Source organism: Pongo pygmaeus, chromosome 13, assembly GCF_028885625.2.
Source record: "Pongo pygmaeus isolate AG05252 chromosome 13, NHGRI_mPonPyg2-v2.0_pri, whole genome shotgun sequence".
Classification (NCBI taxonomy): domain Eukaryota; kingdom Metazoa; phylum Chordata; class Mammalia; order Primates; family Hominidae; genus Pongo; species Pongo pygmaeus.
Genome location: NC_072386.2, coordinates 114,222,955 through 114,246,412, shown reverse-complemented (window position 1 = coordinate 114,246,412; position 23,458 = coordinate 114,222,955). Strand labels below are relative to the sequence as shown.

Sequence of the window (23,458 nt, the reverse complement as noted above, 5' to 3'; positions counted from 1 at the left end):
TACCATGTTCTGCCCTAGAGGCTGGGGTTTTAAGAGAGTGAACGTCAACCAGTATTAGTGTGCACTTAACCGGGTGCCAGTCATGTTGTCAGGGGCTGGTTATTTTGCAGTGGTGAGCCACAGATGAGCCCCTGAAGGAGCCCACACCCCAGCAGGGGAGGCAGGCAGGCAGAGAGGTGCTGGGGCTCAGAGTGACAAGGGCTGTGCGGAGGTCAGTCTCCCTGCGGGTGTCTGACGATGAGGAGGTGGATGGTGCAGTGCAGAGAGCATGGCCTGGGGAGGCAGCCAGGCCTGTGGTTGCCTCTGCCTCTTACCTCAGCGCTCTGAACCTCATCTTCCTCAAGTTTCAAACATTGAGGGCAATAACATCCACTTCACAGGGGTTGATAAGAATTAAATGAAATAAGGTGAGTAAAGCACAGAGCAAGAGCTAGGAAGCTTCTAGTATATGCTACTTGTCCATTTCCAGGGCATTGGAAACTGGAGCTTGAGCAGCCATTGTATATCTGCCTCTGTTGCCAGCCTACACCATGCTCTGGGGTGAATTAGGAAAAGGCATCTGCCCCCGTTCCCCGACTAGTGCCACTCGGCAGGCACGGGAGTTGGCAGATTTCAGTCCTAGCTTAGGTGGTTGGCATCTGAGGAATGCATACCTGCACAGCCACATGCAGCGTGCTCAGAGGTTGACCAGTAATGGACTCGATCCTTTGTATGGGGTGACCACAGGTCCCATCGTGTGCCTGTTGCCCTGGTGTAAGATGAGGTCTTTCACATCCAAATGTATCCCAGTTTAGACAGCAAATGATAGGATCTTTCTACGCAAAATAAAATAAAGACAATAGTTCTAATGCCTCTGACTCAAAAGGAATACGCTTGATACGTGATGGGGAAGGAGGATTGAATGGGACCGGGAGTGGAGGGTAGGTAGGAGAAACACAAAGATGGATCTTAGTAGTGGATAAATAGTGTGATTAAAAATTTAAAACTCAGGCTATATACCCTGTCTTGGACTCACACAGGCTATGGGGAATTGCTGCCAGATTGGGGGCAGGATTCTTTTTTTCTCCATATTGTCCGTTCATCCCTTCTCCTGTCACCAAGCATGAAAACCTTGTAGGCATGAGTTTCCCTCATCTTTTCTATAACTGTGCCAATAGAATAATGGCTTATGGCCAGAGCTTTTGAGCCGTTACTAGCTGGATATCTGTGGAAAATGGAACCAAATTGAAAGTGTGACCTTCCTACTTGGCGTTTAAGGGAAGTGTTAACAGTAGGCCACACACAATATTCCATACCCAAGAATGACAGGATCCAAAAGAGAGATGGGCAAGTAGCCTTTGTTAAATTAGGGGGCTGGATTGAATGGGGATATCATAAGAACATAGCCGTATATCAGCATTCTTGGGGCCAGAGCTTTTGACCTCAGCGTCTGTTAAATATATAGGGGAAAAATGATGATGGGGTGTAATGATTCCTCTTACTTTCTGGCTGTGTGTCCTAGGGCATGTTACTGAGCCTCTGTGAACCCTTTTCGCTCCTGGGACTTGGGGATAATCATGCAAGCTCACAGAGATTTTATGAGAGTTCAGTGAGCTAACAAATGTGAACCTCCTACCATTGGGCCTGCTGCAGAGTAAGACTTTGTCAGATGTCACTTTTCTTCTCTATGCCTCTTCCCCAGAGAAGGCAGGGGAAGTGTGTCTTGATGGCACCTCAATGACCTTCTCTTGTGGATTTTTTTCTCCTTGCAGAAAGTCAGAAACATGGCCCTGGATGATGTCGTGATCCTGAATGTGGACACCAACACCCTGGAAACCCCCTTCGATGACCTCCAGAGCCTCCCAAACGACGTGGTAGGTAATGAGCTCGCGAGGATCTAACTTCTGTGAGCTCCTGCAAAGGAAATGAACGTGACTTTGGGGAATGGGGAAGGAGGGGAAATAGCGAGGGTTTTCCTGTGACCTGAGAACTGCAGTTTGTTTCTCCATTGAAACCTTTGTCTCAGTGTAGAAAGTTAGAAGGTGGCCAGGCATGGTGGCTCACACCTGTAATCCCAGCACTTTGGGAGGCCGAGGCGGGTGGATCACCTGAGGTCAAGAGTTCGAGACCAGCCTGGGTAACACGGTGAAACCCTGTTTCTACTAAAAATACAAAAATTAGCCAGGCATGGTGGTGCATGCCTGTAATCCCAGCTACTCGGGAGCTGAGGCAGGAGAATCACTTGAACTCAGGAGGTGGAGGTTGCATTGAGCTGAGATTGCGCCACTGCACTCCAGCCTGGGTGACAGAGCGAGACTCCATCTCAAAAAAATAAAAAAGAAATGGCCGGGCACAGTGGCTCACACCTGTAATCCCAGCACTTTGGGAGGCCAAGGCGGGCAGATCATGAGGTCAGGAAAGTGAGACCATCCTGGCTAACATGGTGAAACAGAATCTCTATTAAAAATACAAAAAATCAACTGAGCGTGGTGGCATGTGCCTGTAGTCCCAGCTACTCAGGAGGCTGAGGCAGGAGAATTGCTTGAACCCAGGAGGCAGAGGTTGCAGTGAGCTGAGATCGCACCACTGCACTCCAGTCTGGGCGACAGAGCAAGACTCCATCTCAAAAAAAACAAAAAACAAAAAAAAGAAAAATAGAAAGTTAGAAGGTGGTTTATTTCTTGAGTCTATTTTGACTTGAACTTCCATCAGAAAGGCTGTGAAGTGACCTTAGTGTCTAGACCTCTCCTCTTCCTGTGGGAGTCTGAGGGTCTCGCCACCTCTCCCCAGCACGTTGCCACGTCTAGAGATCAGGGCAGCTCCCTCCAAGTAACACCACAGAAGGCAGCTGGCGGGGTTTTCAGTGTGAACAATTTGGGGTACTTCAAATCTACATTTTTTTCCTAGACCATCTAGAACATGGTAGAGTATCGGGTGGCAGTGCTGTCAGTGTGGCTATGCACCCTCCGCAACGCACTTTGTTGCCTCAGGCCTACACAGAATGTGGGTTCTATTGAGCAAAAAGTAGCTGGCTGCCACATTTGCCATGCTAACATCTGCCTATACACCTGTCTTCTGTTGCTACTTGGAGCTGCCCTGTAGGCAGCTGTGTGAGGTAGACCCATTCTCCCCTTGTCCATGCCAGTGAGGATTGGGCCTCACCAGCAAGTGTGGTTTTGCTGTTTCTGCTTTGGCCTCCATAGCTCTGCCTGCAAGAAGATCTATAGAGTTATCCTGACTTCCAGAGTGAAATGGGTTGTTGTTCCTGGCCATGTGGTGCTCATATGTGTCCTGGTCGGGGAAGTGTTTTACCTGGTGGGCATTGGTGCACCATCACTGCCAGAAGCCCCAGTGGTACCCTGTGGGTAGCTGTTCTGAAAGGATTGCTATTTGTTGATGAAGGTCTTGCAGGAGAATTTCTTTCCTTTTTTTTTTTTTGAAACAGTGTCTGGCTCTGTCACCCAGGCTGGAGTGCAGTGGCACTATCTTAGCTCACTGCAGCCTCTGCCTCCTGGGCTCAACTGATCCTCCTACCTCAGCCTCCCAAGTAGCTGGGACTGTAGGCACGTGCCACCATGCCCAGCTACGTTTTGTAGAGACGGAGTCTTGCTGTGTTGCCCAGGCTGGTCTCATACTCCTGGGCTCAAGCAATCTGCCCATCTCAGCCTCCCAAAGTGCTGGGATTACAAGCATGAGCCACTGTGCCCAGCCGTAACAGGATTTCAAACTTCTCTGCACCTAACTCACTGTGAGATTTTGGGGGAGTCATTTGTGCCCTACAGCAGTGCTCCACTTATAATTCAACAATGGCTGCCATTCACTGGCTCACTGCACTGAGCTCCCGTCATTGATCTCTCATTTACTCTTCAAGCCACTCTGAGGATGGTTTTTTCCTTACTCCCGCTTGACCCACAGAGCTAGAGAGAGGAGGAGCCAAGGCATGAACTCAACCCCGTGGGTCTGCAGAGCCCACATGGCCCCTCTGCCCTACTAGGTGTCTCTGCATTTAGGATGTCATTCATCCTGAATGACAGTTAGTGTTGTAGCCCTTTGGAACAGGTGATCTCTCCTTTCTACAGAGAGGAGAGAACCTCAGAGAGCGCGTGCTTTGCCTGAAATCCTGTAGGTGATTAGAGGCACAGCTGAGATTGGACCCCTAGTCTGTGCTGCTTCTACTCTGTGTATCCCGCCTCCCTCTGAGGCAGCAAGAGATGACAGAACTTAGGAAAATTTAAAGTGTCAGACAGGCGTGAGGACCTGTGAGGTGTGAGAATCATGTCAGGACAGGGTAGTACATGGTTGGTACCTTAGGGCCTACTAGCTATAATTTGAGTTCTTTTGGTCCAAGGAATCTGAGGCTCCCATACCTGTTTCCTTTCAGTGGACAAGCACCTCTTGAAGCCATGGATATCTCAGGCGTGGACCAGGCAAATGCCTAGTGAATGTGGGAAGTGAACCTGAGGTCTGTCAGGTGCAGGAAATGGCCAAGGGCCCTGGGGCAGCATGAGATGAGTGACTGGCCGCTCAGAAACCATGGAGTGGACTGACTGGTCCCACCTGCACTGCTCTGATCCTGTGCTGACACTGAGCAGCAAAGAGAAAGCAGATCTTCAAAGACTGTATGTCAGTAAAGGAAACAGATATGTCAATTACATATCTATTACAGTATAGCATAACAGAGACCACGGGGAAATAGGAGTCAGGCACAGAAGGGCCCAGGAAAGAGAGTAACAAAATTTTGTGGAGGATAATGGAGTCTTTCTGGAGATGGCAAATTCCAAGATGCCTTTTAAATGACAAAATGAGGTAGCCTCAGGGAACCGAAGTAACTTGGGTGAGTTATTTTCCCTCTTTGAGCCTCAGTTTTCCACATTAAAAGAGGAGTACCAGGCTTGCTCTGAAGATTATTATGGCAAACAGCTATGGTAATGATTATCAAACGCTTGGCACAGTGCTTGCATGTTGTCAGTATTCAAGAAATTGTACCTGCATTTGTTTTTAATAAAATTGTTGCTGATAATTATAGGCAAGGTTGGAGGACAGTTAATAACCTCCATGTCCTGACAGTCTCAGCGTGCACAAATGGAACCTCCTATATGCAAGCTGGTTTGTAACAGGGTTGAGAATGTTCTACAGCAGTGGTTTCCAGCTTGGGCCTCTATACTCATTAAGGATTCTGAAGATTGTAATGGGGGGAGATGTGGTCTGTAAGGTATTTATTGTATTTCAATGGAATTCACAGCTTTAATTCTGTGATGCTACATGAGCTATCAAGAGGAGAAATCGTGCCCTGCCTATCTTTGTGTCCCCTGCATTTAGCATAGGACCTGGTAATTTTAGTGTATCAGCCTATCCATCGTTGACCTTAAAATCTCCCCTTTGGCCAAAGTTGTGTGTTTACTCTGACAGATTCTGCTTCTTAAACATTTGGTAAATCCACATCCTCTTCCTCATCCCTCCTAAACACCACCTAATCTAAGCTTTTATTTGCCTCCTGCATTATTACCAGCAGACTCAAGACCGGCTCATCTGACTCCAGCCTCATCCCTCCAATCTTTCCGCCTCATGCCCCAGAGTGACCTTTCTAAAAACATAAACTCCATTTCCCACCTAACTAAGACTATTCCATCAGTGAATGTAATTTTTCAAAAAAACATTTAAGGACAAAAAAATTCTCCTATAACTTCCCATTACCTAGAGATTCAAGGCAACTTCCCTTTGTTGGCTTTGAAATCAAACAGACCTGTTTTCACATCCTGGCTTCCTCACTTCATGTCCGTGTGATCTTGGGCAAAATTACTTAAGCTCTCTAAGACTTAATTTCCACATAAGGTTGTTTGAGAATTAAATGTAATATATATAATATATTTAAAACACATATCCTATCAGCACAATCGACAGTAGCTGATGATGATGAATTATGGATGTGAATTATGATCCGCAGGGCATTCAGCCCTCCTTCATGATACCCCCCTGTTTTTGTTTCTCCATAGCTGCAGTTCTCTCTCCTCCCTGCTTTAAACTCTGTACTGTAGGTTTTTAGAACTGTTAATGGTTGTCCCAAATTTACATGTTGTTTCATAACTTCATACTTTGTATACAGCGTTTCTTTTGTCCCAGTGTCTTACCTCATCTATTAATCTCTCACTCGTTCTTCAAGACCTGCTCTCAAGTATTTAATCACACACACACACAAACACATGCACACACACACACACACACACACACACAAACACACACAGAATCTTTTCTGACCTTCACGTAGATTTGACCATATCTTTTTCTATGTCCCCACAGCCCCTTGTGTACCTTGTGTAATTGTACTGATTTATTGCCCATTTCCCTTTTACTTGTCAGTTTTTTGGAGCAGTAATTGAGTTTTATTCATCTTTGTTTTCCAAGAATCTAGCAGCCACTGAATAGATAGATGGAAGGATGGAAGGCACATATGGATTGGGTTATTATGGTAGATGAAATCTTGTAAAACATGGCATCTATGCTGGAAACTTTATTAAAAGAGGCTTGGGGCCAGACATGGTGGCTCATGCCTATAATCCCAGCATTTTGGGAGTCTGAGGCAGAAGAATTGCTTGAGGCCAAGGATTCAAGTTTGCAGTAAGCTGTGATTGCGCCACTGCTCTCCAGCCATGATAGAATAATTGGAACTGGATTAATCCTCCCACAATTAACAATTAAAACTCTGGACAAATATGAAAACAGCTGTTTTCACATGTTGGACAACAGACAAGATAAGATTGTTATCCCTGAGTGAAAGGAAGCCAGTGAGGTGAGGCCTACTATCCCACTGGCTTTCTGCCTTGAGGCATTTTCTGGATACTGGTACTAGAAGGGGAATCCCCAGCAAAGCACAACAGTCTTGGGGAGCTGAAAGGTTAAAGAACAGTTTGAAGGGGAGATGGTTTAAATTTGCAGGTGAGAGTATCAGATAGGAGGGAGCTACTCAGCTGAAGAGCTCCAGAAACCTGAATTGACAAACCTGCTGAAGACTAATCTGCCCATATGTCTGATAGGAAACTATAAGATGAACAGTTCTCAGAGCTCACACAAGTCTAGGAATCCTTCAGGTTCTGACCAACCAGAGTCAGAGATCTTGTTGGTCATTCAGGACAATGATAAGAGACACCAGTAGGGCATGACTTGATAGTACATCTAAATTAGCTATAAAGATCATTTTAGCCCTGCCCTGAAAGAGCTTAAAATTAAGCTTTGAGAGGCACAAGAGAGGGCTTTAGGGGTCCTAAAATGTGCCGGATTTTAATCTGAGTGCCAGTTACATGGGGGTGAATTCGTCAAGCTGAGCACCAATGGTGTGTGCATTTTTATGTGTGTATGTTAAACTTCAATAAAAAGTTTTAAACAAACCTATTTCTTTTTAAAGAAGTCTTTAAAAGATCAGTCTGATGTGCAAGAAATCTAACCTTGTGTCAAAATAAACTTCGACCCTCTTTAAAAGAAGGCAACACAATCCAATATTCGATAACATAACATTCACAGTATCTAACATCTTATTTAAAAAGTGCAAGACATGTTGAGAATGAGGAAAATGTCACCCCTAACAAGAGGAAAATTAGTCAATAGAAACAGACTCAGAAGTGACAGATACGATAGAACTAGCAGATAAAGACTTTAAAGTAGATTTTATGAAGACTATAAATATGTTCATGAATTTAAAGGAAGACCTGATTAAATGAAGGGAGAAATGGAAAATATTTAAAAATGAAAGGGAACATCTATAAGCAACAAATACACCTAGGATGAAAAAAAAATCACTTATGGGATTAAGAGGATATGAGATACCACTGAATAAAACATCAGTGAATTTGAATATATAGCAATAAAAACTCCTCAATATGAAGCCAAGAAAGAAAAAAGACTGGCAAAAGTTAACAAAACTCAGTGATCCTATAGCATAATATCAAGAGGGCTAACATACTTGCAACTGGAGTCCCAGAAGGTAAGGAAGGTGAGGAAAGACAGAAAAAATATTTTAAAAGATTATAGCTGATTTTTTTTCAATTTTGATGAAATTATGCTCAGAGCTCCAAGAAGCTCAATAAGCCTGAAACACAATGGACCCAAACAAAACCACACAAAGATACATTTTGATTAATTGCTCAAAACCAAGAAAAGCTTAAATTAGCCAGAGAGAAAAAGGTATGAGAAGTAATTATAGCAGACTTATTGCCAGAGACCATTTAAGGCAGAAGACAATGGAATGACATTTTTAAAGTAATGAAAGATAATTTTTATCAACCCAGAATTCTATATCCAGTGAAAATATCCTTCAAAAATGAAAGCACTGAGGCAGGTGGATCACCTGAGGTCAGGAGTTCAAGACTAGCCTGGCCAACATGGTGAAACCCCATCTGTACAAAAATTAGCCAGTCATGATGGCGGGTCCCTGTAATCCCAGCTACTCAGGAGGCTGAGGTGGCAGAATCGCTTGAACCCAGGAGGCAGAGGTTTCAGTGAGCCGAGATTGCACCACTGCACTCCAGCCTGGGAAACAGAGCTAGAATCCATCTCAAAAAAAAAAAAAGGCAAAACTAGGACTTTTTAAAACAGATACAAAATTGGAGAAATCATTGTCAGCAGACCTGCACTACAAAAGAAGTTCTTCAGCAGGGAAAAATGATATTATAGGGAAATCTGAATTGTAAGGAAGTGAAGAGAGCCACAGATAGTAAATATATGGGTACATGTAAGAAACTTATTTTCTCATTTGTAATTTCTAAAAAAGTTAATTGAGTATTTCAAGTAAAAATAATACCAGTGGAGGTATTCTGCTGGTAATAATACCAGTAGGGGGTGGAGAATAGAAGTATTCTGTTTAAAGGTTGTTATGTTACCTGTATACAAAAACTGGCATAATATTATTTGAAGGTAGACCGTATTAAGTTAGAGATTTATGTTGTAAACCTTACAAGGTCCACTAAGGGAGGAAAAAATAAGACAGAGATATATAGCTAATAAGCCAGTAAGGTCCAAAACATTTTGTGGGGAAAGAGTAAACATGACAACAGATGGAACAAATAGAAAAGTTAGCAAGATGATAGATTTATTCAACTATGTTGGTTTTTACATTAAACATACATTGTCTGGACACTCCAATTTACAGAGGTTATTATATAAAAAAGCAAGACCCAATTGTATAATTTCTATAAGAATTCTACTTTAAATATGAAGAGTCAAATAGATGAAAAGTAAAAGGATAGAAAAGATATGCCAGCCAAATGCTGATCAAAAGAGAGTTGAGGGGCAGAGAAACAAATCATCCTTATACAAGTATACCAAATAATATTTGTAAATACTGTCCTGTCCAGGAGAAGGGGCTTAATCGCCCCTTGACCCTACTTGGGTGTGGGCTAGAATGTGTTTATTCCTAAAAAACAGTGTGTGTAAAGAGAAAAAGAGTAACTTTAGTGGAGAAACTGGCAGACACTACCTTAACCAAACGATCAATTTTAACATCACCAGTGATGTCATGTGGATATCATATAACCACTGATGTGATGTAATGAGGATATTTCACCTCTGTGGTATTCTTTCCAAAAATCCACTCTAATCATGCAGAAACTTCTGAGAAATTCAAATTTGGGAACATTCTGCAACAGGGGTCTCCAACCCCTGGGCTGTGGATTGGTGCCAGTTCATGGCCTGTTCGGAACCCAGCCATACAGTAGGAGGTGAGCAGCGAGTGAGCATGACCACCTGAGCACTCTACCTCCTGTCAGATCAGCAGCGGCATTAGATTCTCAAAGGACCGTGAACCCTGTTGTGAACTTTGTATGCAAGGGATGTAGGTTGTGTGCTCCTTATGAGAATCTAATGCCTGATGATCTGAGGTGGAACAGTTTCATCCCAAAACCATCCTCCCTTGCACCTCTCCACCACCCCCACCAGTCCATGAAAAGATTGTCTTCCATGAAACTGGTCCCTGGTGCCAAAAAGGTTGTGGGATTGCTGTTCTACAAAATATCTGACCAGCATTTCTCACAACTGTCAAGGTCATAACAAAGGAAAGACAAACTGTTCTAAACCAGAGACTAAGGAGACATGACAACTAAATGCAATGTAGGATCCTGGATTGGATCTTGGGATAGAAAAATGACATGAATGGAAAACTGGTGAAATCACAATAAAGTCTGGAGTTTAGTTAATACTAATGTGCTATTGTTCGTTTCTTAGTTTTGACAAATGTATGGTGGTAATCTAAGATATGCAAAGCTTGTCCAACCCGCCCCACTTTGTTGTTGTGGCTGTTCTGTTTTGTTTTAGGCTTTTAGCAGCCCAAAGCCATAGCTTTTAGTTTCTCTCTCTAGTGGTAAGTGGAAAAGAGGGATGAGGAAGAGGCTTTGCTGGCCCAACCAGAAACAAACTAAGAACCCATGACTGCATTCTCTCCCTTCAACACCCCTGTTTAGGGGAAACTGAAACTGGGTAAGGAGAATATAGGTCCTCTTTGTACTATCTTTGTAACTTTTCTGTAAATCTAAAAATATTTCAAAATGAAAGTTCATTTTAGAAAAAGAAGGGAGTATTATGAATAACTTTATGTCTACAATTTTCACAAATTAGGTAAAATGAACAAATTCCTTGAATTACAGAAAGTGACTCAAGAAGAAATAGAAAAATGGCACTATTTCTATTAAAGAATTTTAAATCCATAAAACTTTCCCACAAAGAAAACTCTAGGCCCAGAGAGCCTCCCTGGTGAATTCTATCATATATTTAAGAAGAACTAATACAATTTTATCACCAACTTTTTCAAAAAACAGAAGTAAAAGGAAGATGTCTCACCTTATTTTATGAGGTCGGCTTTACCCCAACTTGAAAACCAGATAAATAATTTACAAAAAAAAAAAGGAAACTACAGACCAATATAGATGCAAAAATCTTTAACAAAATATTATCAAATTGAATCCAGCAATATATAAAACAGGATAATAACCTTTTTAAAAGATGTGAATACAGGTTGGCTAAATATTTGAAAAACCTATATCAATAAACTAAAAAGGAAAATAATAACAAGATATATGCAAAAAAAAAATTTTAGGAAAAATTCGGCAGTATTCATGATAAGAACTCCTAGAAAATGAAGTATTCTCACTGTGATAGAGAGCATCTAGAAAAGACCTACAGCTCACATCATACTTAATGGTGAAAGACTGATTTCTTTCCCCGTGAGAATGAAAAATAGGTATCTGCTCTTCTTATTTCTATTCAACATTGTACTGGAGGTTCCCACCAGTTCACTAAGACGGGGAAAAGAGGTAAAGCCTTAATGATTAGAAAGAAGTGAAATTCTCTTTATTCAGACAACTTGATCGTGTTTGTGGAAAATTCTAAGGAGTCTCATAAATGAATTTAGCAAGGGTGCAGGATAAAGTCAGTATACAAAAATCAAATGTATTTCTATATACTAGTAACAAGCAATTGAAAATGAGATTTTTTAAAGTACCATTTAAAATAGCATACAAAACACAAAATACTTAGGAATAAATTTAAGAAAATATGTTGAAGATTTGTATCCTGAAAGCTATGAAACATTTCTGAGAAAAAATTTAAAAGACCTAAATAAATGGAGAGCTATTCCATGTTTTGGATTGGAAGACTCAATATTTTTTTACTCAATATTTTTAAGATGTTAATTTTCCCTAAATTGATCTATAGATTCAATATAATCCCAACCAAATTCCAGATGGCTTTCTTTTTGGTAAACTTGACAAGCTGATTCTAAAATGTATATGAATATGCAAAAGATCTAGAATAGCCAAAACAATGTTGAAAGAGAAGAACAAAGTTGTAGGACTTATATTACCTGTTTGCAAGACTCACTATAAACTTACAGTAATCAAGACAGCGTAGAAAGACATATAAATCAATAGAACAAAATTAAGTCCAGAATTGGACCTACACATAAGTGGTCAATTGATTTTTCAACAAATATGCCAAAGTAATTCAAAAGGGAAAGAAGAGGGATCTTTTTTTCCAACAAATGTGCTGGAACAACTGGATATCTATAAGGAAAAAAAAGAAGCCTCGACTTTTACCTCATGCAAATATTAGCTCAAAATAGATTATAGACCTAAAAATAGAAGCAAAAACAATCAAATGACTAGAAAAAAAATATGAGAGGGAATCCTCATGAACTGGGGGTAGGCAAAAATTTCTTAAGACATAAAAAGCACACATCATAAATAAAAAAGTGATAAATTGGACGTCATGAAAGATAAAAACTTATGCTCCCCAAAAGCATCATTTAAAAAATGAAGAGGCAAGCCACAGACAAAATGAGATAAAATATTCTTAACACTTATACCTAAAAAAGGACTTTTATCCAAAATATATTTTAAAATTCCAAAACTCAATAGCAAGAAGATAGCTCAATTAAAATGAGTAAAATATTTGAAGAAACACATCACAAAAAGATATTAAAATAGCCAATACGCACATGAAAAGATACTCCGCATCATTAGTCATGAGGGTACAAATTAATGTCACAACAAGGTTCCACTGCGTACCCACTGGTACGGCTAAAATAAAAAGGCTGAATTTCTTATAGATGTATATTTTAAACATATGTTTACTGTATGACCAAGCGATCCCACACCTAGGTATTTGCCCAAGAAAATGAAAACATATGTATGTGTATGTTTTTAGCAACCCAAACCAGAAACAATACAGACGTCCCCCAACTGGTTAATGTATAAACAATCAGTGGTACACCCATAAAATAGAAGGCTACTCCACAATCAAGAAGAAGAAACTAACTACTGATCTATTCCACAAAATGGATGAATCTCAAATACATTAGAAGTGACAGAATCCATTTATTTGACATTCTGGAACAGGCAAAACTATAAAGCTAGAAACAGCTGAGTGGTTGCCAGGACTAAAAGTGGAACAAGGGAAATTTGGGGGATGATGGACCGTCTGTATCTTGATTGTGGTGATAGATATATGACTACATGCATCTTTCAAAATTCTTGGAAGTATTCACTAAAGATGGTGAATCTTAAGGTATGTAAATCATACCTCAATAAACCTGACTTTAAAATTATTTAAACACTGGCAACACCAAGTATTGTCAAAGATGTGGAAGCATTTATGTGGAGCTTTCATCACGGCTGATGGGAGTACAATACAGTACAACCACTTTGGAAAACAGTTTGTCAATATCTCATGAAGTTAAACTTAGGCCTACCATACAACCCAACAATCCCACACCTGGCTATTTACCCAAGAGAAATGAAACTATATCCAAACAGGCTTGTACATGAATGTTTATGGCAGCTCTATTCATAGAGAACAATAACTGAAAGTAACCGAAATGTCTATCAAGTGGTAGATGGATAAATAAACAATGTATTATATCCCTTATGTTTATATATTTACTCAGTATTCTGTAGTAACAAATGTTTGATAAACCAAGCAACATGAATGAATCTTAATTCACACTGAGCAAAAGAAGCCAGACACACAGCACTGTAGGATTTCATTTATGTAAAATAAAGAGAGAAAGCTAGTCTATAGTGGGTGAAAGCAGATCAGTGGTTGCCTTGGGCTGGGAAGGAGGAGGCAGGGCCTGACTGCCAAGGGGCACCATCCAACCTTTTGTGGTGAAGGAGCTGTTCTGTTTCTTGATTGTAGAGGTGGTTACACACGTGTAGACATTGGTCAGAACTCACTGGACTGTGCTTTTTAAGTGTATCCATTCTATTATATATCAGTTATGACTTAGTTAATTTTTAAAAGTAGCAGCCTTGGAAATTAATTTTAAAGGTGGAGTTCCAATATTAAGTAGCTTTCAGAACAACTCTGCTGATTTTTAGATGATTTATGTACATGAGCAAAGGGTAACTTTGGAGGCAGGATGGCTCGGCTTTGTGCTAGATGCCTAGATAATTTAGTCTCAAATGTATAATCTTGTCTGAGTTAGCTTTTTTTTACCCTACAAAAAAAATGAGGTTGGCAAGGTTAATGCCTTATACCTTGCTATGTTCCATGAAAGTTGCTAATGTAGTGTTTTCACTGACAATATTGCATTGTTCCCTAGCTATGGATTTTGGAGGAAAAATATGGCAAGAATACTCCTTCTTTTAGATCTAAAGGCCTGTTTACAGACTTCATGTTTATCTCAAGCCCTGGCCTTCTCCACGCCATATTTCTTCAAAGGCCCAGAACCCTCAGACTCTTGAGATATTCTACAGGGCTTGTAGGAACTGGTGTGTGATCTTTCCCTGTGAGTCAACAATGCATTTGATTCCAGAAGCGAGGGACTAGGCCTTTTTGTGGACTTGATATTTCTACCCTGTTAATGCATTTTTGTTAGTATTTTCTGATAGAATGTTTATTCATTCAGCAGGCATTTCCTGAGCACCTACTATGTGGTAGGCTTTATATTGGGTATAATGAGTATGGAGGTGATTAACACATAACCTTTATTCTCAGTGAGGTCCCAGGCTGGTTAGAAGAGCTAATGTAGGCTGGACTGCCAGTTTTGCCCCCACTTCTCCAGTCTCCATCCATCCTCCAGGCTATAAACAAAGGTGTATCACAGAGCATGGAGACCACTCCCCAACTGAAAACCTTTAGTGGCGCCTCATTTTTCTCTTCGTGAAATTCAGGCTCCATAATATGGGCCTTTGTAATCCACTTTCTCTCCATCTCTCCTGCCTCATCTCTTGCCATTGCTCTTCTACCCATTTATACTTTTTACTGACAGCTTTGCTTCCATACACAGGAGACTCTGGATGTTTCTAGTTCAGAGTCTTCCAAATGGGCAGATCTATAGCCACTTCAGGTATGGAGATTATTTGTTCATTATTCATTTAGCTAAGGTTTTTTGGGTGTATGCTCAGTGTATTGAGCCATGGGGACATGGAAACATTTGAGAAACAGTCATCCTTCCTGGAAAGGAGCGATGAACACACTGGGGGATGAGAATTGAATGCATGGAGGTTGGAGGTGTGAACCAGGAATTAACAGTTTATTACGGCTAGAACATAGGGTGTATGGTTGGGAGGGACAAAAGATGAGACCCGAATAGACAGGAGGGACCAGATTGGGAATGGTCACAAAAACAAGTTTGGACTTCAAGTTTGGGGCAGTGGGGCATCTACTAAGATGATTAAGCCAGGGAATGATGTGATAAAATTCATGCTACCAGGAGTCCCAGACTAAGGGTCGAGTGTTGGATCCCACCTCTTGCTGCTTTGCTGGTTTCTAGAATCTGATCAAAGCTTTTCCCCACCCCATATCTACTGATATTGGACTTGGGGTCAGGGGACAGTGTGCTAGAGAGAATTCTTAGTATCACCTGTGACCAGCATCCAGTCATTCATCCCTTGTGCTTTTAAGGAGTTGTTTGTCCATCCGTGTTCTGTCTTGGGCCACTTGGCAACACTGTCCACGCTGTGACTTGTAAATTTCATTCATTCAGGAAGGGAGCATCGTGGTCCAGTGAGCCTTGCCTAAGCGTGTGTGTATGATTTGTCAACAATCGAGGATTTTATGGGAGTTTATGGGACTTCATTAAAGATGCTGGAGCAGGAGCCCTGTGGGACATCAGAAGAGACCTCAGCAATAAACCACAATTCCAAGCTTTGGAATGCAGTAAATGTTTAAGAGACTTCCTTCCTTTCATTACTGAATTTTACTTTACTTTTATACCAGTAAAGAGTTGTGTTTTATTAGTTGAAATTTCTTGATTCTGTTTTTCCCAGGTCTGTTTAAAAGCTACATTTTATCTTTGAGGATGTTTGGCTCGTGGTGGAGGAAGTGCTGCCAGCGAATTCAATTAACTGGCAGAGCTCACAGATATTGTACACGGATTTCTTTTTTTCTTCTTTTTCACAACTGCTACATAAACACAGCTGGGTTTAATATTTGTCGTAACAAAGATTTAACTTGAATCATTTTACCCCGGGTAATTAATGCTTGGAATCTTGGCTACTTTTTCGTTCGTTTGTAATCCTCTGCATTTCTTTACTCTAGCTATCTAGATAATGAAGTGTGCTCCTCTAGGTCTTTGCCCTGCCTTAAAACTGCTTAATATTTGGCCGTTCCCACTAGAGAGCAGATGCTTTTCTTTGCAAGAATTGAATTTCTGTCAGCTCTTTTATGCATCATGTGTTTGGAACTGTAAGTGGATCAAGTTGTTCATCACAGCGGGGACACTGTGAAACACATCTATTATACACACTTCCCACCCCCCTTCCTGTTTTTTTTTTTTTTTTCCTCCCCTGAGGAGGTGGAGATGCCCGGATCCCCTTGGGAGATATCTCGCTCTGTGTGGATGTATCCATGTGATCCACCATGAATCCGGCCTGGCCACATCCCTAAGCAGGGAAATCTATATCCATTCAGCCCAGGATTGTGGCTGAGACAAACCCCACTTTTATCTTTGTAAACACCAAGCTCTTCATTAACTCCCAAATACACACCAAGTTTGGGTCACTAAATAAATCCACTAGGCTCAGCATAATGAGTGACATTTCAGTAATTGATGCCCTAGAAAATGTTAATTGTGAACCCATGATTCTTTTCGATGCTAAAATAAAGGCTTGGGTAGTTTTGGCTTTGGAGTTGAGCTAGCGTGGAAGAATAGTCACCATCGTTTAGGCCCCTACTGTGTGCCAGGCACTGTGCTAGGTCATTTGAAAATCTTGACATTTAATCTACATAAGAATCCTGCAAAAAAAAAAAGGAGGGGAGGGTACTTTATCCCCTTTTTATAGATGAAGAAAAGCAGCCAAGTAACTTGCCTAGAGGCATCCAGATAATAGCCAGGAGCAGAGCCAGAATTTGAACTCAGGTCTGTCTGAGCCCAGAGTAAATCCATATACTGTGAAGTGTGGTCCCCTCATGCCTAGAGTTCACTAGAATATATTCATCGGTTGATCAATCAAGACATTGATTTATTATACATGTTTATGACATGCTGCCATTGCTCCATCTGAGTTGTCTCATTCCATGTCAGGTCTGAAGTTCGGTTGGCATTTGTGAACACCTTTGTATTCATCTAAATCTGAACTCCTGGTGGTGACTGGAATAGTTTTAGTTTTGCTTTTCTCTCAAAGCTCAGTGCAAATACAACCCAACTGCCCCAAGCAACCCACTGTTTTCTTAGAGTTTTGTGAATTTCAATTTCTAGCTGTGAACTGATGGTTAAAATTTCTAAACCTCTATGGTTTAGTTTGTTAACACGGCTTTAGGGAAGCAGGCATCTTGGTGGCATTCCTGCTGTGATATGCTCATCTTTTGGGCCTCAGATAGTGGGTCTGAGGGCAGAAGTGCATTTTGGTTCATTTTTAATATATGTCATTCAATTTGCCAGAGTCATTGTGGGACATTCACATGTCTGACTGAGATACTGCTGATCTGTAGAATTAATTATAGTTAAATGGAAAGGTGGCTTTTGCTCATGAAGAAAGTCGTTAGTCTCTTGATAAACATTTTTAATTATGATTAACTTTAGTCTTCCTCCAAATACTTTCCATTAGAAAAGGCATTAATGTTCTGGTTCATTAGAAATAGAGCAATCCTTTTATTTTTGGTTTGCAGTCCATTTTGTTCTTGAAAGGTATTAGTCCACTTTTTTAAAAAAAATTAGTGGATGTTGTGTTGTAAAAAACATATAAGTTTCCTTTTGCAAGTGCATATCAGTTTTTTCAAAGGTAACTTACACTTTAATTTTGTGTGTTGTGTTTGCAAGAGAATGCTTCTTGGTTTATTCATGTTGACAACTGAAAAGCCTTAGACCTAATTAAAAGAATTTCCATGAGCACCTTTACTGAACCATTTCATTACGCGGCACTGCACAGATTGCATTGTGAAACATGGTGATAGTTTAAATCTGACCTTTAAACCTGAACTGCCAGAAGTATGGGGAGAAAACCCTTCTTTGAAAACACTCCCCGGATAGATATATGTGTGTGTATGTGTATGCATACATGCATGCACATATTTGGTTAGAAGCAATCTTTTTATGGAATGACCACCTAATAATATAAATACACATTTACTTTGAGCTCAGATCTTGTAGTCTCCTGTAGCTTTGGTAGGATTTTCTGGCTACATTAATTGTGTGTGTGTGTGTGTGCGTGTGTGCATGTGTAGTGTGTTAAAGCTAAATTGTTGTATAAGGAAAACAAAGATAATTTCACTTACTCTGGGCCAACAAAAAAAAGTATTTGGAGGAAGGTAAAATTTACAAATAGAAAAACACAAAAGTCTTCACTACTGTGTGTTTCAGTTTCAAATGGTGAGATACTCAGATTAATCTCATGGGGAGAGGGCTGGAGTGTATATGTGTGGGCAAGACTCCTCCTGAGCTTTATTTGGCAGATAGTGGAAACAGGCCTTTTTTGGTTTTGTTTTAAAATTGCACTTTTTTACTCCAAGGATGTCATTCTGAGGATTTGATAGCTTATTCATGGGATGCTCAGCAGAGCCACTATAACACGTAAGGAAGTAGCCATTCACATAATGATAATTGATGCTTTTGTCTGACAAAAAGCTGCCTAGAATTCTAACTCTTGCCACGAACTTTCTGACGTATACACAGCCCACAAGTTGTCAGGGGAGAGGGAGGGAGCAGAGACCCGGGCTCATAGGGTCATAGCTAGCTCCAGCATGGAGCTCCACATAAATAGCACAGCCCTCACTCCCCCATGGAGAACCAGGATCTTTGAGGGGAAAATGGGATGCAGAAGAAGCAATTAAAGCCAACTGAGGTCAAGGTACAACCATGTTCTCAAGAAAGAAAAAGAAAAGCAAGGAATGAGAGGAAACAATAATGGAGATATATTAAATCGGGAAAAAATAAACCAGTATCGTGGACATATCTAATTTGGTGGTGTAAGAAACCCTGGCAACAGTGAGAATCAATGGAGTAGCACAGACTCTGGAGTAAGACAGACTTGTACTTGACTTTGGCTTCTGCCCTTGCCTTACTGTCAGTGTGATGTGGAACTGGGTCTCACTTTCCTCATCTGTGTAGTGGGGATAGCTGTGCCTACCTAGGCCATTTGTTCTGAAATTTTAATACAATACTGGATATGAAAATACTTGTCATGTTGTTTAGGGAACTAGTAGGGTGCTTGATAAACACTAGTTTCTATTCCTTTCTCCTGATAAATTTCTTGTTCTTACAGAAACTATTCCGGGGAAAGAGACTAGGGTGTTATTGCTTTGACATATTAAGACTTTTTGTTTTGAATTTGAGGCAAGAACTAAGGAAAGCATAGGTAGATACGCTTATGTAATGGAAATGACAATTTGCCATTTCTCATTGCCGATGTGAAAGTGGCAGAGGGAGCCAATGTTTTTGTGCCCCTGAGGATGGGAAAACAAGTCACTAACCCCTTCTCCCCTCTCCAGACGCACACATTCCCTATGGGATTTTAGAAAAAAAGCCTTGATGCCTACTTTATCCAGGTAAGGAAGAATTAATCAACTTGCCTTAGTCCTTAAAGGGGGGAGGAAAATGTGACTCTGTTGCCCCTCAACACCTGCTGCTATGTGTCTAATTTGTAATAATAATAATAAAAAATCTTTCAACTCCGACTGTGACACCCAGCAGTTAATGCAACTCCCAGGAAAGAGAAGCAGTACCTGCACAGACTAACTTGAGCCAGGCTTTTAGAACTGTACCTCTCAATGAGGTGCGCCAGCACTGAGGATGGACATGGTTCCTGCCTTCCTAGACTGGTCAGTCTAATCGAAGAGACAGACATTAGGCAGGGTGCGGTGGCTCACGCCTGTAATCCCAGCACTTTGGGAGGCCAATGGGGGTGGATCACTTGAGGTCAGGAGTTTGAGACCAGCCTGGCCAACATGGTGAAACTCCATCTCCACTAAAAATACAAAAATTAGCTGGGCGTGGTGGCACATGCCTGTAATCCCAGCTACTCAGGAGGCTGAGGCAGGAGAATTGCTTGAACCCAGGAAGCGGAGGTTGCAGTGAGCCAAGATGGTGCCACTGCACTCCAGCCTGAGCAACAGAGTAAGTGAGACTCCATCTGAAAAAAAAAAAAAGAAGAGACAGACATTAATTGGATGCTTGCAGAATGCATCATTATACATTGTTGTGTGTCCCTAAACAAAAGACACAGTGAGAATGTATAATAGGGGAACCTTCGTCTAGCCTCAGCAGTTCAACTGAGGAAGTGATATTTGAACTGAGACCTGAAAGATGAGTAGTAGTCAACCTAGGGCCCTGTGTTGTCCAATATGGTAGCCGCTATTCACACATGGCTATTTACATTTAAATGGATTGAAATGAAATAGAATAAAAGTTTCAGCTTCTCAGTCACACCAGCCACATTTCAAGTGCTCAGTAGTAGCTAGCATATTGGATGGCATTAGATAGAAGATAGATTATTTCCATCACTGCAGAAAGTTCTGTTGGACAATGCAGAATTCTAGGCAGGGGGGCAATGGTGAGTGAGAGCACTCCACACCGGAAATAACCTATGCAAAGGTCCTGGGGTAAGGGGGAGGCCAGTGGGACCGGAGCCCGGTGCAGGTGGCTAAAGCCACAAAGGAGGACGCAAGAGCCTCTCATCTCAAAGAGACTGGCCACATCAAACGGGGCCTTGCAGGTCAGGCTAGGGCTTTAGTCTTTTTCTCCAGAGCAGTGGAGAAGAGCTGAGAAATCTTAAGGTGCCAGCACTGATGGAAAGAGATAGATAGGATTGTCTTAGAGGTGAACACTCAATAGTCTGCCATCCACTCCCAGGCCCCAGAAGTTGCAACCAAGTGATAAAGGAAAAACACTCTACTTGTTGAGCACTAATGTGTATTAAAAGGGTATTTTCATTCTCCTGGGGAGAAAGACATGTAAACTGCTGGTATATAAAGGGCTAAAGAATAGGATGATGGTTTATACAATGTGAGAACCCCTTCTGAGGTAGTAGTAAGCTAACTTGTAGCCGATTTGTAGGGGCTAAACTGGAAGTCCTTGGGAGCCAGGCCCTCCCTCCTCTGCAGTTCTGTTTCCAGCACATCTCCAGCATGGGACCTGCAAAGATTAGGAATCAACAAAGGAATAGGCCATCGTGCCCTGAGAAAGAGCTGTTTGTTCTGACAGAAAGTTGGAGGCTTGTATTTTTTAATAAAAAGTTTGTTAGAGAATACGATAAAGAATATCCCAGGTTTACGAATGGGTTTTGAGGCCTTTGAAATCAAGTAGAAGACAAAGGTGCAAATGGAGCTTGAGCCAAGCCCATAACAGGCCTTAAATATTGTGCTAAGGAATTTAGACTTTATTATATTCACAGTAGGGAGCCACTACAAATTTTAGAGGGAATGACATGATATAACCTCTTGTTTTAGGAAGGTAATTCAATGCAAAGGATGAATTAGACTAGGAAGAGAATAGAGGAAGAGATACCAGCTCCAAGATTGTTGCAATAGTACTGGTAAAAGATGAATCTAAACTAAAAAAAAAAAAAAAGCCAGGCACTCTGCTACATCCATTCTTCATTTTATATCCATTATATTTTACTCCTCACAATGTATACATGTTGTACATACTTCATTTTACAGCCAAAGAACTAAAGCTCAGAAAGGTTAAGAAAGTAGGGAAGCCAGGTCCAGCGAAGCCAATCTTAGACCTAGGCTTCTGTGATTCAAACTCTATGCTTTACTGCCTGAGGAGTGCAGTGGGGACAGAGGAGTAGATGAAGCCAGGGGACCTGAGAGGTTGAGAACAGTGACCGGTGAAAGGAGGAACAGGGGTACAGGGTCGGGTGAAGGCGGGGCAGGGGCAATACTGTGTGTGTTACTGGATGTGGTAAGTTTGTGGTTGTATAAAACCGGTCTCCTTGTTCCCTCTGACTCATTCAGCATGCAGATGTTCATTTCTCCTGCCATTGTGGTTGTGTCTTAGCAATGGCATTCTACAGAAGGGGAATGAATATCACTTTCTCTTCCCGTCCTTTCCAACAGAGACCAGTTTCTTCTAATGATCCGTCACTAAAGAATGTGATCCTAGACTTTCCTCCAAGCAGAGAGGCTCAGCCACTGAAAATGCCTTTCACAATGTCAAGCACTTGCTCGTTCATTCTTTCATTCGGCAGAAAGTACTGCATGAGTACACTGAGTCAAGAACTGTGCTGGCTGCTGGCCCTGTGGGGAACTCAGTCCATCAGGAAAGGAGGTAGAAACTGCAGCTCACCATGGAACCACCTGCTCAGTCCAAGGAGGCCCAGACTTAGTGGTCAGGGCAGGCTTCACAGATGGGGGGACATCTGGATTCCCTCTTTCCCTTAACCCAAGGCAATGGGTAATTTGACTATTAAAGAAAAATACCTCATTTTAATTATTTATTATAAAAGTAACATATGCTTTTTTATAAAGGATAACCAAAACAATCAAGTGTGTAAAATAGAAAGTGAAAGCATCCTTGCATGGTTAAAGTTTGGTAATGTAGCATTTTAGATTTTTACTGCATATATATTTATATATAATTTTTAAATGGTTCATGCTGTACATGTTACTCTGCAACCTGCGTGTTTTTCCCCACTCGACAGTATTTCACGGACATCTTTTTGTGTCAGTTCGTAGAGTACTGCCATGTCCTTTTTAGCAGCTATGTGATATTTCCTAGTGAGGCTGTGTGATTATGTATTTCAGAGGCCCCCATTGATGGAGACTTGGATGGTCTTTCAGAGGTTGAATAGATGTTCACAAGCAGGACAGGAAGGGACAAGAGACAGCCAGGACTGAGCTACTGAGATGGAAGTGGGCTGGAGAGTAGCCTGTGCTTCTGGATATCCAAGTTTAACATTAAGTGGGGACAGGTGGAAGTGAGGCTGATCGAGGACAGCCTGCACAGACTGCTTGTGGAAGTTTGGATGTTTTTCTGAAGGTGATGATGGTGAAGGGCGGGGGCACTGAAGGGTTTTGATGGAGGATCAAAGTGATTGGATTTGGGTTTTTCCAAGATTACTAGGACAGATATGGGTGGATGGCATTGAGGAGAAACTGAAGGCAGAGGAAGGCCCACTGAGGAAACTGCTCCACTAGTCTGGGCCAGAGAGGGTGATGGAGCTGAATTTGCAGGGCCAACATCATGGGTACTGAGAGGAGAGGGTGGATTCAGGGCATATCTGGGTTGGTGTTGATGAGATGTGGAGAATGTTTGTGGGAAGGAGGGAGAAGTAGGGAATCTAACATCTGACGCCTGGCCCAGGAGACTGGCCGGATGATGCTGCGGTAACCAAGATGGCACACAGAGGGGAAAGGGTGCCTTAGACAGAAGCTGGCAAGTTCAGTTTTGCCCCCTCTTTCCTTTGCCTTGTCTTCCTCCTATAACACCTGGTTAAAGGAGGAAGCCATCCTCACCAGCACTTACAACACACCCAAATTACCCCTGATGAATCCCAATGTTAATGATTTGACCAGCACCCCTCAGGGTACTGAGGGCAAGTTCAGCTTTAGATATATG

The 23,458-nt window shown here is 41.5% G+C and overlaps 1 protein-coding gene across 22 annotated transcripts in view; it reads left to right on the top strand.

Annotated features, from left to right (window-relative positions):
- Nucleotides 1-23,458, top strand: part of DENND1A (DENN domain containing 1A) — a 542,897-nt gene that overhangs the window by 339,261 nt on the left and 180,178 nt on the right. For all 22 annotated transcript variants that reach the window (XM_054501506.2, XM_054501505.2, XM_054501502.2 and 19 more), the window contains one exon: nt 1,752-1,853. In XM_054501506.2, the coding sequence (XP_054357481.1) occupies nt 1,752-1,853 (102 nt within the window). The remainder of the gene's footprint in view (nt 1-1,751; nt 1,854-23,458) is intronic.